Source organism: Nicotiana tomentosiformis, chromosome 1, assembly GCF_000390325.3.
Source record: "Nicotiana tomentosiformis chromosome 1, ASM39032v3, whole genome shotgun sequence".
Taxonomy (NCBI): Eukaryota; Viridiplantae; Streptophyta; class Magnoliopsida; order Solanales; family Solanaceae; genus Nicotiana; species Nicotiana tomentosiformis.
In genome coordinates this window covers 16762440-16779092 of record NC_090812.1, presented here as the reverse complement: position 1 = coordinate 16779092, position 16653 = coordinate 16762440, and the positions used below count along the sequence as shown (strand labels likewise).

The 16653-nt window shown below is 36.9% G+C and overlaps 3 protein-coding genes across 4 annotated transcripts; 1 reads left to right on the top strand and 2 right to left on the bottom strand.

The window, feature by feature from the left end:
- Positions 1–127: 127 nt before the first annotated feature.
- On the bottom strand, positions 128–4256 carry LOC104120531 (RHOMBOID-like protein 10, chloroplastic). Of its 2 annotated transcripts, none has more exons than XM_009632310.4 (9): positions 4040–4256; positions 3309–3618; positions 3006–3060; positions 2833–2913; positions 2657–2753; positions 2496–2563; positions 1937–2035; positions 1575–1616; positions 128–719 (listed from the first exon to the last, which is right to left on the bottom strand). In XM_009632310.4, the coding sequence occupies exons 1-9, from the start codon at positions 4146–4148 to the stop codon at positions 573–575; spliced, it is 1008 nt and encodes a 335-aa protein (XP_009630605.1). In that variant the 5' UTR covers positions 4149–4256; the 3' UTR covers positions 128–572. The 2 variants fall into 2 exon arrangements, with proteins under 2 accessions (XP_009630605.1, XP_009630603.1); XM_009632308.4 differs by having other exon boundaries at positions 3309–3562; positions 4040–4229.
- Positions 4257–4965: 709 nt separating this feature from the next.
- Positions 4966–6910, bottom strand: LOC104120530 (probable E3 ubiquitin-protein ligase RHC1A). Its single transcript, XM_070178395.1, has 3 exons — positions 5928–6910; positions 5631–5855; positions 4966–5241 (listed from the first exon to the last, which is right to left on the bottom strand). The coding sequence occupies exons 1-2, from the start codon at positions 6793–6795 to the stop codon at positions 5821–5823; spliced, it is 903 nt and encodes a 300-aa protein (XP_070034496.1). The 5' UTR covers positions 6796–6910; the 3' UTR covers positions 4966–5241; positions 5631–5820.
- Positions 6911–7888: 978 nt separating this feature from the next.
- LOC104120529 (protein RETICULATA-RELATED 1, chloroplastic-like) lies at positions 7889–13659 on the top strand. The gene is made up of 8 exons (XM_009632306.4): positions 7889–8509; positions 9579–9743; positions 9850–9942; positions 10020–10135; positions 11551–11649; positions 11841–12146; positions 12257–12421; positions 12871–13659. Exons 1-8 carry the CDS (start codon positions 8135–8137, stop codon positions 13151–13153), a joined length of 1602 nt encoding a protein of 533 aa, XP_009630601.1. The 5' UTR covers positions 7889–8134; the 3' UTR covers positions 13154–13659.
- The last annotated feature ends 2994 nt before the right edge of the window (positions 13660–16653 follow it).

Sequence of the window (16653 nt, the reverse complement as noted above, 5' to 3'; positions counted from 1 at the left end):
AAATAATCAAGTTCATAACGTGAACCAAAATTCATGAACTCGATTAAGACACCTGAACTTGCAAAGTACCTCGGAAGGAAAATGGATCCTCTTCCACACATTTAAGTAAGAATAAGATATATGACAATTTGAAACAAAACAATCAACAAAATATTGAACATTTAGTAATTGGATTATTTTACAAATGGATGTAGTTTAAAGTCTCATGGTGAAGTGTACAATAAATAACAGACCAACAGCAATCTAAATTAGATTACCAAGAACCTCGACATCTGCCTAAAAACCTATATAATGACAGGTAAACAGAGGTGCCATACAGCTTATCAGGCCTCCATCTATAGTTAATGAACGCGACAGGAAGTGACCTCTAATTTGCTCCTTATTTTTCTGGTCACATATTCCCTATTCAAAGGCAAACTATATACAGCACAGACCTGTGAACTGGATCATTACCACAAGTGTATGAATAAATGGACGCCACTTTTTCGTATGTATTGGAAAAATCAGTACAATTGCAGGTGGCCAAGGCTTGAGTCAAGTTAGCTAGCGCACTAGTAGTTGAATAGTAGGGATTATGACTTGTCCCTTTTAGTTTGAATAATAGAGAAAATTGGTGCCGTGTCAGCAAAAACTCGTCGGCCTTCACTGGAGATGGATTGAATCTTCCACGCTGGGCCAAGAAGCCATGACACTGCTCCTCCTCCTATTAAGCCTCCAAGCTGAAATGTTCATGAGAGAACACTTAGAAAGTCTTACAACCATTAAAACATATTCCAATATAAAGCAATCATTTTACTTTTATATATACATATACACACTTATTAAACACGTGGAAGGGCATAAAAAAACACAAGGAAAACAGAACAAGAGATTTTTTTTTTGGGGGGGGGGGGGGGGTGGTTGAGGAAGTATGAAGAAGAAAAAGAGGACATGACCATAAGAGGAATGAAATATCTTCCCATATTACTTTCTTAACTTTGAATACAGATTTGGTAGCAAGCATGGACCTTGCAGAATGTACTTCAATAAGCGGAAACCGCCTTTTACAAGATGAATAATCCTTTGTCAAATCATAAGACCCCCAGAGATTTTGCATCCTCGAAATTTAAGCTCTTAAAATATGGCTTGCGGAATGGTTATGGGCAGAGATCTTAGATTTCCTGTTGTTCTTTGTTCTTTTTGCTTGCTGGGAATTAAAAAGAGCAACAGAATGGAAGAGAAGAACTCCTCAACAAGAAAGGAAAGATGATGTAGGAGATGCTGGAGTGCCATTGATTGTCATTACAAATCAAAAGCAGGCTCATCCAGTAATGTGGTAAAAGCACGAGCTTTGGTGAACAAAGGGCAGCCCGGTTCACAAGGCATTCCGCATTCATGCAGGGTCCGGGGAAGGGTGTAATGTAGACAACCTACCGTAATGCAAGCATTAGTGGCTGCTTCCACGGCTCAAACCCGTGACCTATAGGTCACACGGAGATAAGTTTACCGTTGCTCCTAGACTCCCCTTCACTTTGGTGAACAAAAAACATAAATACTGAGAAAATGATGCAGAAGTTAAATATTGCTATACTTACATGTCCCCAGTTGTCGATCCCTTTGTTCAGTAGTCCAATAGCCTGTAAGAGAAATGATTGCCAGCAGTTGATGAACAAGGAAAAGGAAATATTAAGAAAAGAGATCAAACTTGACACTTGTGAATCAGTAAACATGCAAGTATTATGGTACCGAACACAGATATGAGCAGCCCTCATGAATACTCTGATATTACTTTAAAGTTAAAAACCTTAAACCGCTAACTAGCATCTTCAACCTATGAAGGTTCACAAGAATACACACTTTTGGAGGATATGCTTAATAATAAGATCTGTGCTCTATCACTCGCATGGTGAGTGCCAACAAAAGGGCCTGGAGCTGAATAGATGATATAGTACTTTACCATATTTAAAACAATCACATTTGCTATATATCGAAGATCCCCCTCAGTGCCTTTTACCATGCCTCTATGCCTCAAAACAAACACTGCAAAAGATCCAACCTGGTAATGACACGAAAACATGGATATCAGTATTTCATAGATAAATGAAAAAGCAATAAGTCTAATTATTTAATTTCCTTGACTGCTATTGTGACAAATAGATCCTTGTAGCGGCCAGAAACAAAACTTCAGTATCCCAAGTATTCTCATGATAACTGAAACAAATGAGGCATTATTTTTCCTAAACTACATACAACTAGAAGGTAAGTTAACTTTTACCTTATCAAAAAAAGAAACTAGAAGGCAAGTTAATTTTCGCAGTAAAATGCCAATGGGATTTACACATCAAGCGTCCAGAGATCAATATACAAATGAGTCCACATAAGCAGATACATTTAGAGATCAAAGAGTTGGACAATGTAAGTGATAAGAAATCATGAAATAGCATGAGATAGTAATCCCAGCTGCAAGCACCATAATAGCAAGTCCACTAAAACTGCAAAAGGAAAGCAGAACTTACTAATCCCAAAATTGCCCCTGAGGCACCAACTGCAGGTGCCTTGCTAAGCCAGTAACTCATGGCTGAACCTGATCTCTTTCAGAAGATGCAATCAGAATCACAGTATAATAGGAATTACTTCTTTGAAATACGAATATGTCTTATATGGTGATGTGTCTTACTTGCAATTGCAGATGTCAAATACAACACAACATATCTTCTAGGGCCACTGATTTTTTCAACACCAGGTCCAACAGAATTCAACGAATAACAATTAACCTGAAAAGAAGCCACATCTGCTTTAAAACCTTAAGCAAAGATGGATTTAGGAATCCAGAAAACGTGAGTCAAGTCAAACCAAGAGATGGCCTATATTTGCATGCAAGAATGAAGAAGTAATCAGCCTCCATAATTGCCCTTTGTTAATAAGACTGTTAATCTGCAAAACATATCAATCAACCATGTGAAAGAAAATATTGTTGATATGAAAGAAATTATATCAGCAATTTTACACTTTTAATCCAGTCTAACCTTGGCTCCCCAAAATAAAAGCTTTCCATCAGTTGCAACTTGTGCAATATAGACCCTGTAGTGAGATAGAAATTGTTAGTTCTCTGTGTAACAGTAAGCTCTTTGTCCCTTATACCAATCAAAACCATATTTAAAAGGTGCCTTTTTCTGGTTTTACTTTTTCCTGATATTTGCAAGAAGGCCTTTTTCTTCATTCTGAGCGGCGAATGGGAAAAAGATCGAATTGACTTATATAAATATTAATCCAAGGTAAAAACAATATCATCGTATTTGCTCCATTTTGGTTAAGAATACTAAACTTACAATATGTTAAGAGCAAGGAATATGTTGGTCCATTTTCTTTCACTAGAAAAGAATGATCTAGACGACTTTGAGGATGACTTCTGAAATTGTTTGAATTCCCTTCTACTTTCATCAGCATTGAAGAATAATAAGTTCGTGTGTGCGCCAGATAAGACATCCTGTGACCATTGAAGGATATTGAATCCAGTAACATGAACGGTCCATTTATGCCAAACATCCTTCAATTTAGGCCCATGACCATGACAATAAATATGCTGTACAGCAACCAAAGTGGTGGTTAAGATCTTTGCATTTCGAGAATTCCTTGCGACTGCTAGGATAAGGAGATATGTATTACATCAAAGCAAATCAGACGATGTTTCAACCAAGGTAAGAACTTTTCAAGCAGAGCTAGTTTACAAGAATCCTATCCAAATATATTTTTCGTAAAAATAATTTAGAGAAAATTCAGCTATATACATTGTGGAAAATATTTAAAATATATACATTTATACTAAATTGGCACCCGTTGTCACAAAGGATTAGTGTGTGCAGCACCAATTAGTTATTAATCCATTATCCCAAGTGATTAACTAATTATATCATAAATTCGAGCAATATAATCACATTGAACTGAGTTTAATCAAATTAATTGGAACCACAGCAAAAAAAAAAAGGCATTTAACTTTACAAACACTGCAAGGATCAACAACCCACAGCAAATTCATAAGAAACGCAATCCAAAAAGTTACCTTGATAGAAGTTTGAAGAAGATAAGTGAGGCGGATACGGCGGTGGAGGAAGTCTCCGAGGCGGAGAGCGGCGGCGTTGGTGATGAGGTGGCTGGTTGTGGGACCCCATGTGTGGGTAAACTTTGGATTATTGGATGGTAGAGCTGCCCAACCCGCCATTTCCATTTTGCTCCGTAAAATTCTTAAACCCGAACCAAATACCCGCTATTTTAACGAGTGGTATTCGAGTTTATTGCTCTAACGTCCCTCTTACTTTATTATAATTGCAGATGACTCCCTTATAGTTCTGTTTTTAATTTAATTTAATTCTTATTTCCATGTTTTTGTCATTTTATATTTCCGAGAAACTAAATATGCACTAATTTAACAAAATTGAGCACTAAAAACTTCCGTCTAGTAATTCAAATTGAATTTGCTTTGTCTTTTTTTTTTCTTTCTTTTGAGGTGATCATAGTGACAGATCCAATATTTTAAAGTCATGAATGCTTAATGACTTTTAATCATAAAGTTGCTAATACTCACATAAAAATCCGTTCATTCATTGTGTTTCCGAAAATCGGGTACCAGATAACTCTATTTGCAAATTTTATTATTTTTTTTGTGTAAATTATGTGTTCGGGTCAATGAGATTGGGTGCTTAGCACCTACCGTGGTGCATTTTGACATGAACAAAACTCATACATGTAATACATAAAGTAGAACTCTATATAATAATTCAGTTTTTAGATACATTATATTATATTTTTCTTTTCATGAATCAGTCTTAAGAAACTTGCTTAATTACCGTATAAAACATGTGACCTATTATATCACTAGATTTATAACTTGAAATTGGTTAATCTATTCCTTCACCTAACACAACAAACATGTTACCTAATTATTTATTTTTTTAGTGGTTTGTCATCATTCTAATTTCTAAGACAAGCTTTACATCTTGAAATTGAGGTTGCTGCTAGACATAATTTTGATCATTAAGAACAAATAATAGAAATATTGGTCCACAAACTACATTGTACATTCTCCCTTATGAAATAAAATGAGGCTTCTTTTTCTCCCCTTCACATTTTTCTTCCTCTACTTCTTGCATCTTTCTGGCTGAAAATAAATCCATGACTTTAATAGTCGAATCACAATGTCCTTGAAATCCATAAGCCATCAGCAACATTGATTTCTAGAGAAGAGTTCCAGCTGAAACTAAATTACTGCAATAATTATAAGTTTCCAAATATGTTAGTAGATTACATAGCTAAAAGTAGTGCCGTTTTCTTTTATGTTTGTGAGCCTTGTGATGCTCTGATCCAATCCAATTTTCATACTTTCAACATTCATGCTTATTCTTATCAACCTCTTACTGGATGTTGACTCATCAAACACCGTGATACTAAGTATTAACCGATCCGATTTTTTTTAGTTGATCTATAAGCTATAATAACAGATAACTCTTCATATCGAGTCTGATATAATAATAATCTAGAAAATAGAATCACGACCTGCTATGTCCGGTTAAATTACATTGATAATATAAAGTTCTTTACATTATCGGCGCATATAACGTTAATCTCTTAATTGGGAGGGAAGAATGGGTACATACCTGCTGAGTCTTTAATCTCTTAATTTGATCCCATTCACAGGTAATTTCCATGCACAGATTCAATTCAGAATGATATAGTTGAATTGTAAACATACCTGCTTAGTGACTAATGAAGCAAATAACGATAAAAACAACCTACTATGCACAGTTCCTTAAATGGAATAAAGAACCAACTAAGCAGCAACCAATATCAAGGAAAAGTCCAAGGGTTCCACCAAGCTCTCCCTGTCCAAAAATCAAATATTTTTCTTTAGTGAAAAATTAGACCATTTTAAATGGAATAAAGAACCAACTAACCTGTAGGAAAAGCAGAAGTTGCAGTCTCAAAAGGGTTAAAATATCTCTGTCTCCAACTTGACAGCAAACTAAAAGGCCATAAAGAGGTAAGCTGAGTCCAACCCCAAATTAGAGGATTCCTCATATTCTCCTCTTCTTCTTCTTCTTCTTCATTAAATTCATTTGTGTAACCATGTTGGTGTTCATTGTTTGAGAAACCTTCTAGCTGATATCTACAAACCGGACAAGTATTATGCATTCTAAGCCATGGAACAATACATTCAGAATGGTAAAAATGCTTGCAAGGAAGCTCTTTAACTTGTATCCCAACTTCAAACTCATCTTTACAAACAGGACAAACAGAGTCATTTGCCAAATGGTTTGCATTTAGCACAATTCTTGGCAATGCATCAATTGCTGAAGATGGTGCTGGAGGCGGCCCTGGCCTATAGTTATGAGTCAATTCTTGAACGAATGGCAAAGAAAGCGCGTTCTCATGAGGAGAAACAGGCCTAATAGGTTGATCATCAGGACCAATAAATTGGAGAATGACGCGAGCACGTTGTCTAGTCCGATGATTTTGATCACTATTATTGTTTTGTTGTCTGATTGATGGATCAGTCATGAGTGCCAAGGCATCAAGAAGGCGAGAATTCGAGGATGGTTGTGGTTGTAGCCTTGTGACATCAGAAACTATTACCCTAGGCCTTGTAATATCAAGTTCATAGTGAACTTGGCCAAAACAAGTAGGACATAAAATTTCAAATGGATTGGCTGAAGTTGTTCTGATTGATCTTTGGCAATGTCTGCACCAGTAGTAATGGTATGTTCTCATTCTCTGGACTCCATTGACAATAACTCGAGGGCGATTTCGAGGGATCAATGACATACTCTTTTTTGGGAAGAAAGAATGCTAGGAAATGAGTTATAGATTTTGACAAATTAGATGAAGGAAAGTCACAAATGCAAAGGCTTTAATAGAAGAGAAGGGAAGGAAGAAAAAGGATGGCTTTTTGGAAATGCTTTGCACTTTGAGATTCTTTATCCTCTGGATACGATATTTCTGCAGCTTCCTTAATCCACTCCTCCTACCAAAAGTAAAGTATAAGACTAATGTATTGGCAACAGGTAATGGTGTTCTCAATTCTAATACACGAAGAAACCCATTTTCAAGGTTCTTCTTTTCTCCTTTTTATTTTTTTTAATAATAATATATCAAGTAAGTGGTTACTCTGAATCTTGCGGATCTACTGCCCAAATTATGGTGTATGCCAACCCACCGTTTCTTGCAAAATTAGATATTTTATGTACATATTTTTTAGATTTAATCTAATATTATCTGTTGGCGGCTATGTTCCAAAAAAACTAATTGATACACGTGATTGAATTATATATCTGTCTATGCTTAGGACGCGAACAATTAATTGTCATTTTAAAATATTTGTAGAATAATTGTGCGAACAAAAAATATATACAATGTACTAGGAGTAACACTTTTTATTATTTTTAATGGGTACTTATTAGGCAACTTTCAAACTTATATAAGCGCAATCAAGTATGCCATAAAACATTGTTAAGAATTTTGAACTTCTGAAGGAATTTTTACGTGATATTTGTAAGATGGCCAAATCATGGTAATCAGTGTTTTTTATACTGGACTTCAGTATTAGAACGTAGATGTCAATTATTATTTTTTTGAGCTTACCGCTTGCTAATTTTGCTTTTTACAGTAGACAATAATTTAGTAAAATTCTATATCAAAATTCAAGAGAAGATGGAATCATTGTTCATCATACATGAATCAACTTAATATAAGTCATGTTAAATGAGGACATATTTATTATAGTAATTTTTATAGTACTTTTATTGAATAAAGAAAATCCTGGCCATCCGCTGTCCTTAGCATACCTCACCAACCACAAAAAAGAAACAACGAAAAAAAAAAAGTAACTTTAAATAAGTTGATTTAGCATTTTGAGTTTGGGGTTTAAAAGGAAAAGCAAGGGCGAAGGAGTTAATAGGCAACGGATTGGGTTTGTCGCGTAGTCGGCTAATTTTCTCCCCTTCATCTTCAAAAACCTCACCCTTTCGTTTCTCTCTCGCTCTCTCCCCCTCAACGTCTGCAGTCTGCTCTGCTCTCTCAGAGAGTTCCATACCCCCATGAAGAAAATCTTTACATAAGTTTTCTTCCTATCCTAACAAGAAAAAGTTTGAAAAAAGAGAAGAAAATGTCTCATTCAGTATTCCAAACAGCACAAATCATGCCTATCAATACCCAAATCATCCCTTCTTCTAAACCCCACTTATCTTCGAAACCCTTATTGCCCCCTTCACTCTGCCGCCCTTCTCTTTTCGCCGGCAAAGTTCGTAAAACCAACGTTGTTATCATCAAGGCTACGGCGTCCCCGGCTGTCGACGGCGACCCTATGGCCGTCTTGGAACGCTGCTTTCAAGCTTCACCTTCTCTCGATTCTCCGGCGTCGTCTTCGGTTATGTACGCCCCGGTAATGAAGGGAGGAAAATACGGTGCGTTTGGTGCGACTACGTTGGAAAAATCGAAGCTTGATTTGACCCAGCAGAAGCAGACCAGGTCTAGCCCTGAGGTTTGTTGCGTTTTCCCCCTTTATTTTCCGTTCCCCCCCCCCCCCCCCAATTTTGTAGCTCCAGCTGATTGCTAAAATTGGAGGTAGAAATAATATAGTGATAGTTGAAAAAGCTCTGCCTAAAAATAAGATTTTTAATGTTTCAGTGAGGTTCTTTTTAAGCTGAAATTACTGTCAAAAACTTAAATGCTTGGAATTTAGCAAGTTCTAGCGTTTTGGCCATTTCCCAACTAGCTTAAATTTTGAGGCTTTGTTGATTGATTAATATAGAGATTTAGGCATTGCCTGCTTGGTCTTAGGTTCGTCATATATCATTTTATGTTATTCTTGTAACAAGAGAAGGCTCTTTCTATCATTAAGGCATGCTTACCAAAATTAAGTTGATATTCAAGATTTGACTGGCTGACACTCGAGCTGGAAATTTTCTTGTATTTCCACTTTTATCTTCATACTTAAGTCGTAGTTTAGTATATTGCTAACAAAGGTTGAAGGAGGTGTAGAGACACTGCTGTGTATAGAATGAATAACTGTATAGATGTTTCTGTTCTCCCCACATGTTATGCTGGAGACTGGGAATAAAGAGTTTTTCCATGTGCGATTTCAATTGCTATTCACAATTGATTGACAAAGGTCTGGCCAGCTCTGACAAATAGCAAAAATAAAATGCAAAGTTGGTTAAAATTGACTCTGCCTAAAATGGCAATGTGTTTAAGAATTAATAATTCTGAAGTTGCTTACTAGATTCGAGATGTGTCGTATGCCTTTACCAAATGCATCTTGTTGCTATTTTTTTCTGTTTTAAGCATCTTTTCTTTTCAATGAAATGGAAAAGTGAAAAAAAAAAAAGACAAGAGAAGATATAGCATTCTTCTTGAATGCACTTCTTAGTTGGGTGTAGATGGTGTGGAGTGTCGCTTCTGCTGCTATATAACATATAGCATTCTAACCCGACTATGTTGAGAACGATGCGGTCTCTCTCTCATGATCTTAAGCTTCATTGTTAACCTTGTGCTACTATTTAATAAACATTTGATTGAGCAAATTTGCTAATAACTTGGCCACATCACAGCTTTCAACTGGCGGAGGAGGTGGAAATATGGGAAAGAATCTAAATCATGGCGGTGGTGATGGAGGTGACGATGGTGGTGATGATGACGATTACTTCGATGATTTTGATGATGGTGATGAGGGAGATGAGGGTGGACTCTTTAGGAGACGAATGATACTGCAGGAGGTAAGAGGCCTCTGCAAGTGGAAATTGTTTCTACTTAATTCTGGGTTTATTCTACAGGGTTTATTGTACAGTATCATGTCACTCATAATTTTTCCATGTTGCCCAGTTGTTTGATCGTAAATTTGTTGATGCCGTGCTGAACGAGTGGCAGAAGACAATGATAGATTTACCAGCTGGACTTCGGCAAGCCTATGAAATGGTAAATTACTCTATTGAGTAGTCTTATTTGGTTGCGTTATTTCTATGTCTAACTTTAGTTTCTGCTTGTTCATCCAGGGATTAGTCAGCTCTGCCCAAATGGTGAAATTTCTTGCTATTAATGCTAGGCCCACCATGGAGAGATCTATTTCTCGGTTACTTCCTCCAGGATTATCCAGGGCATTCATTGGCAGGTAAGATATCATTATTACAGTCCTCAAAACACCCCTAGGGCAATTATTTTGGACAAAAGCCTGTCTGTTAGATACATAGTATGTAATGGCATGTCAGAAATATCATTGCTGATCAGAATTCTGTCTGTTTAAATTAAGATCATCTCAAAATATCTTGCATTCTTCAGGTACGTTTCTTAAGTGGGGATCTTAGATTCTTAGTAGCTCAGTTGGTTAGTTATCCGAACTTTCACCTTGTTGGTAAGGGTTCGATTCCCCACTTTGTAATCCCCTCCCCTATTTCTCCTTCCCCTACCCCTACCCCTACCCCCCTATGTATAATAATAACTTTTTTAAGAGTACGTTTCTTACCATTGCAGCCATTACCCAGGCCACCCGGCCCGGACCACCCAAAATTTTTACGGACCATCAAAAACGACCTAAGGAACATCGGTCACCGTTCCGCCATGACCGTTCCTCGGTTTTTGGCGTTTTACGGCCATAAAACTGGAATTCGGCTCGATTCCCATATTTACTTCAAAGCCTTATGGTGTTGTTAGCTTCACAAGCATTTTCTTGAAGGTCAATTCCTTTTCTCTAACTGGCCGCTAAATGAACGAGATGTAAAGACTGTCTGAATGTACTTAGAAGAATTAATGAAATGAATCAAATGGAGGGGTGAAAAAGATATCAACCCAATACCATTTCCTGGGCACTCAGCTGCCAGGGTTTGCCAGGCTTGTTCGAGATCGTGAAAGATCTTTGAATGAAGCAGAGCTTTTTTTATGTCCAAGAAATCTGTCTGTGGCTGCAGCCTATGAAACTTGGGCATAATGGGCCCGCCCCTCTACCCCGCTCCACTTAAACACCAGGCTTAGTTCGCATGGTGCAGAACTCGAACCTGTGACCTAAATCACAAGTTCCTCACCCTTTTCCACGCATTCAATGAAAGAGCTGCTACTGCAGTAGTGAACCAAAGAAGACAAAGCGCCAAAAGGAACTTTCTTTCTTCTTAATTCTGCAGCCAAAATGTGGTTTTGTGATGGGATTTCTATTATGTCATGTGATGAGCTGGCAGGATTGTGTTTGATCTGCTGATGGAGGAGCAGCAGTCATGTTTTTTCTTTCAAAAACTTGAAAGGAAATTGATAGCACCAATTTTCGACAAAGATCAAATCAAACCAGCAAAACCTATAAGATATAAAACTTTGCAGGATGGAAGTTGCTCTGGCTATATCAGTCCCCAAACTTTAATGCTTTGTAAATCCATGGAGCAGTTTGACACCTTAGGCTATGTCATCTAAGCTTTTCTGAATGTAAATGTTGTCTAATATGTTGCTGTCTAAACCATGTCTTGAGTATTCAAGTTTTTACCACATATTGAAGCCCACATTTCCAGTTTCCTTATTTTTTTCTGGATTGTCTTTCTGTGACAGGAAGATCGCAGATCCGGCATTTGTATACAAGCTGCTTCTGGAGCAGGCAACTACAATTGGTTGCTCAGTGTGGTGGGAGATCAAAAACCGTAAGGAAAGGTACTTTGTTTTTTTTCCCCTTTCTTTTAATGTTCTATTTGTTAAATTTTTTTATTTGGCGGGGCATTGACGGCTTTCTTCAAGCCACCCCACCTTGGGCAATCTTATCTGGTTCAGAAATGTTAAAAGCAAATAAAACTCACTACAAGAGGATTGACTTAGTGCACATGTTTTGTTTTACTCTGATCTAGGATTAAACAGGAGTGGGATCTTGCACTTCTTAACGTTCTAACTGTAACGGCTTGCAATGCTGCTGTTGTTTGGACGCTTGCTCCTTGTCATTCCTATGGGAATACATTCCGCTTCGATTTGCAGAACACATTACAGAAGCTTCCGAACAATATCTTTGAAAAGAGTTATCCTTTAAGAGAATTTGACTTGCAGAAGAGAATTCATTCTTTTTTCTATAAGGCAGCAGAGTTGTGTATGGTTGGACTCAGTGCAGGAGCCGTGCAAGGGGGTCTATCAAATCTTCTTGCCAGTAAAAAAGAGGGAAGGTAAGCATTTTTTGGCATATGGGTCATTTAATTTCTCCATTTAAGTTTCATTCATTTAAGGGAAATGTAAAGTATGTCATTACTGATGGCTTCTTTCTACCATTCACCAGGTTATCAGTGAGTATCCCATCTGTGAGCAGTAATGCACTTGGTTATGGGGCCTTCCTTGGTGTTTATGCAAACCTGCGTTACCAGCTGTTGAATGGATTTGACAGAGCTGTAATTAGTTACTTTGATGTTATTGGGGTGGCTCTCTTCTTCAGCACTGCCATGAGGTATTTAGCTGGGAAAATAGATGATATCATTGCATTTTGCAAACCGCAGTTTTATCAGAGTCAATTTCATGTTTTGGTAGTTTACTCAGGAAATTAGTTTTTTCCATTTTCTATCTCCTTCCTTTTCTAACATTGATACAAAAGATGATTACCCCTATGAGTAAAAAGTTGGTTGTGGTCCTTTTCGGCTATAATTTGCACTTCTGTCAGGTCTATAGTATTTTCTGAGTTCTTCAGATGCAGTACTTAATGACTGCAGTTTTAAGAGCAATTTCTGTTTCTGTAAAAGAAAGATTACCATCTGTATCCCAAGACTAGATGAAATTATATGCAATATCTTGGATTAGAGGTCAGGATATATTTGTGTATATCGTTGATCTTGTAATAGTATTGGTGTTTATTTGATTTGATCTTTTCCAGCACTATAATATTTTTTTATTGTTATGCAGAGCCTTGAATGTTCAAGTAGGAGAGACATCAAGGCTAGCTTGGCTTGGTGTGGAGGTGGATCCATTGGCTCATTCAGATGATGTATTGAAGGCGTACAGTCGGCCTACTGAAGGTCTCGAGCAGTCATCGTCAAAGTGGTTCATATCCAAGAATGCCATTGTTTCCGGGCTCGGGCTTCTTGGTATTAAACAGGGTCAGAATAACTCAACGACTGAGGGTGAAACACCAGCAGCTCCCAAGGCTCGGAGAAAAAGAGTAGTCAAGAAAAAGGTAGCAAGTTGAGCCTAGGTAGTTGATATAGTAGGCCTTCAACTGCTCAATTTTTGCAAACCTGAGTCTTGGATGAGGATTTTTGGTCTAAAGAAGCTGAGATGCAAGTTCAGTTATCATCATTACAGCTGGAAGTGATGCAACTGTTCCAGGATGCTGGGAAAGCCGCATCTCAGTTGTTTCCTCATTCCTTTCTAGATTTTTATAACAAGATTTAAGATTGAAGTTTGCAAATCTTTTCAATGGCTAGGTTGTAGGTATATTGCTGATCAATCATTTTTTTTCAGATGCTTATAGTTTCATGGCTACACCTTATCTACTTTCTTTTTCTCACTGGTAGTGACGTAGTAGTGTCATGCACTAGAGCTCTATTATGAGTACGTTTACTTGTTAGGCAGGGATTGAGAAAACTTGGCCCTTTTTCATTTCTTTTTTGTTATGTTTTTCCTATTCTAATCCAACCAAGATGTACAAACTTCCACACAAGGAGTGACAGCTTTTAATCTTTTCCCTCGTAATTATTCTGTTCTGTTTGATATTTCTATTAATGTCAGCCTACTTGTTTCATCCCTTTTTAGTATAATATCTAAATCAAACTAATATTAATAGTGCTAGTGAAACATCAAATTTAAGTTGGTTTGAATATATCCAAAAACTTAAGATGCGTGGTAATTATGAAGACTGAGTACAATACATAATTGGCTTGCAAAAAGTTCACCATTCTTCCCAACACGATCCCTTTCTCCTAGCAGGTGAGAAAAAGAAAAACAGGGATGGGCAAAAGTGAAACGAACTAAACTACTAATATATTGAAGTTTGAAAAAAACTAATATATTGAAGAATTACACACTAACGAACTACATTAAGTAAATGCTAATTATTTATATATTGTTCATTGCTTTGATGTAAACATGTACATCTATCTCATTTTATGTGGGAAATTTCCCTTTTTAGTTTGTTCAAAAAAGAGTTACTTGTTATAAATATGACCCAAAATAACAATATCAAACAAGGAAAAACAAGCTAAGATATATAGAGAGAAAGAGAGGAAGAGAGATTCTTATTTCTTCTTCAATTGTGTGTTTTTCCTATCTATTACAAGGCCTTTATATAGGCATGAAAAGTGAATAAAAATATGTCATTGAATATGTCATTAAGCATAGAAATATGTCATTAAACATTTGAGAAGATCATGGAGGAAGAGTAGACATCCAACTTATTGATTTCTCTTATAACACTCCCCCTTGGATGTCCATAGATAATGTGCCTCGCTAAAATCTTATTAGAAAAAAATCCTATTGAAAAAAAAAATCATAGTGAAGGAAAAAGAGTATACATGTTTAGAAATACGCCTTTTGGTTGCCTCGTTAAAAACCTTGCAAGGAAAACCCAGTGGGACAAAACCTTGTAAGGGAAAAAGAGTACAACGCGTATTAACTCCCCCTGATGAGAGCATCAATTCACATCCTTGAGCTTTCGCATCCCAATCTTGTATACTAGTTTCTTGAAGGTTGACATCGGTAGAGATTTGGTGAACAAATCAGCCATATTATCACTTGAACGGATCTGTTGCACATTGATATCACCATTCTTTTGAAGATCATGTGTGAAAAATAACTTTGGTGAAATGTGCTTTGGCCTATCCCCTTTTATGAATCCTCCTTTCAATTGGGCTATGCATGCTGCATTGTCTTCATACAAAATTGTGGGTAATTTATCACACTTCAAACCACACTTGTCTCGAATAAGGTGTATTATAGACCTCAACCATACACATTCTCGACTTGCTTCATGAATAGCAATTATCTCAGCATGATTAGATGAAGTAGCCACTATTGATTGCTTAGTCGATCGCCAAGATATGGCAGTGCCTCCATATGTAAACACATAGCCTGTTTGAGATCGAGCCTTGTGTGGGTCAGATAAATACCCAGCATCGGCATAACCAACAAGATCGGGACTGCAATCATTGCCATAAAATAACCCCATATCGATAGTCCCTTTTAGATACCGCAATATGTGTTTGATTCCATTCCAATGTCTCATTGTAGGAGCAGAGCTATATCTTGCTAAGACATTAACTGAAAAAGTTATGTCAGGCCTTGTAGTATTAGCAAGATACATAAGTGCACCAATTGCACTAAGATATGGTACTTCAGGACCAAGAAGTTCTTCATTCTTTTCTTGAGGTCGGAACGGGTCCTTATTCACATCAAGTGATCTAACAATCATCGGAGTACTTAATGGATGTGCTTCATCTATGTAAAACCGTTTCAATACCTTTTCTATGTAGGCAGATTGATGAACAAAAGTCCCGTTTGCCAAATGTTCAATTTGCAAACCAAGACATAATTTTATTTTTCCGAGATCTTTCATCTCAAATTCCTTCTTTAAATAATCAATTGCCTTTTGGAGTTCTGTAGGAGTTCCAATAAGGTTTATGTCATCAACATATACAGCAAGTACAACAAACTCTGATGTTATTTTCTTTATAAAAATACACGGACAAATGGTATCATTTATATAACCTTCCTTTAATAAATACTCATTAAGGCGGTTATACCACATTCTACCTGATTGCTTTAGACCATACAAAGATCTTTGCAGTTTGATTGAAAATATTTCCCGGGACTTCGAATTATGTGCATCATGCATTTTAAATCCCTGGGAAATTTTCATGTATATCTCATTATCAAGTGAGCCGTAAAGGTAGGTTGTAACCACATCCATTAAATGCATGTCAAGCTTTTCATGGACAACAAAACTAATGAGATAACGGAACGTAATAGCATCCATAACAGGAGAATATGTCTCTTCATAATCGATACCAGGCCTTTGTGAAAATCCTTGTGCAACAAGGCGTGCCTTATATCTTTGTACCTCATTTTTCTCATTCCTTTTACGTACAAAAACCCATTTATAGCCAACAGGCTTAACACCATTTGGTGTTTGGACTACAGACCCAAAAACTTCACGTTTTGCAAGTGAAGTTAATTCGGCCTGGATAGCATCTTCCCATTTTGGCCAATCATTTCTCTGTCTACATTCATCAACAGATTTTGGTTCAAGATCCTCATCTTGTTGCATTATTTCAATAGCGACATTATAAGCAAAAACGTTATCGATAACAATATTATTTCGGTTCCATCTTTTTTTCGTTAAGACATAACTTATTGAGATCTCTTCATTCTTATCATTTTCAGGTACCTGAACCTCCCTTGAGGTTTTATCATTTGTTATGTCTTTGTGCTCTTCTTGAGTCACTACCTCCGTATTATGATCACTTTGATCATTTGCTCCTTTTCTTTTTCGAGGATTTTTATCCTTAGAACCGATAGGTCTACCACGTTTCAAGCGTGGTTTAAAATTATTTGCTTTAATTAATTGTCCTACCGGGATATCCACTCGAATTGGAGCATTAGCAGCTGGAATATGTGACTTAGTCACCCTTGGTAGGTCAGTGAATGCATCTGGCAGTTGATTTGCAATATTTTGCAAATGAATTATCTTTT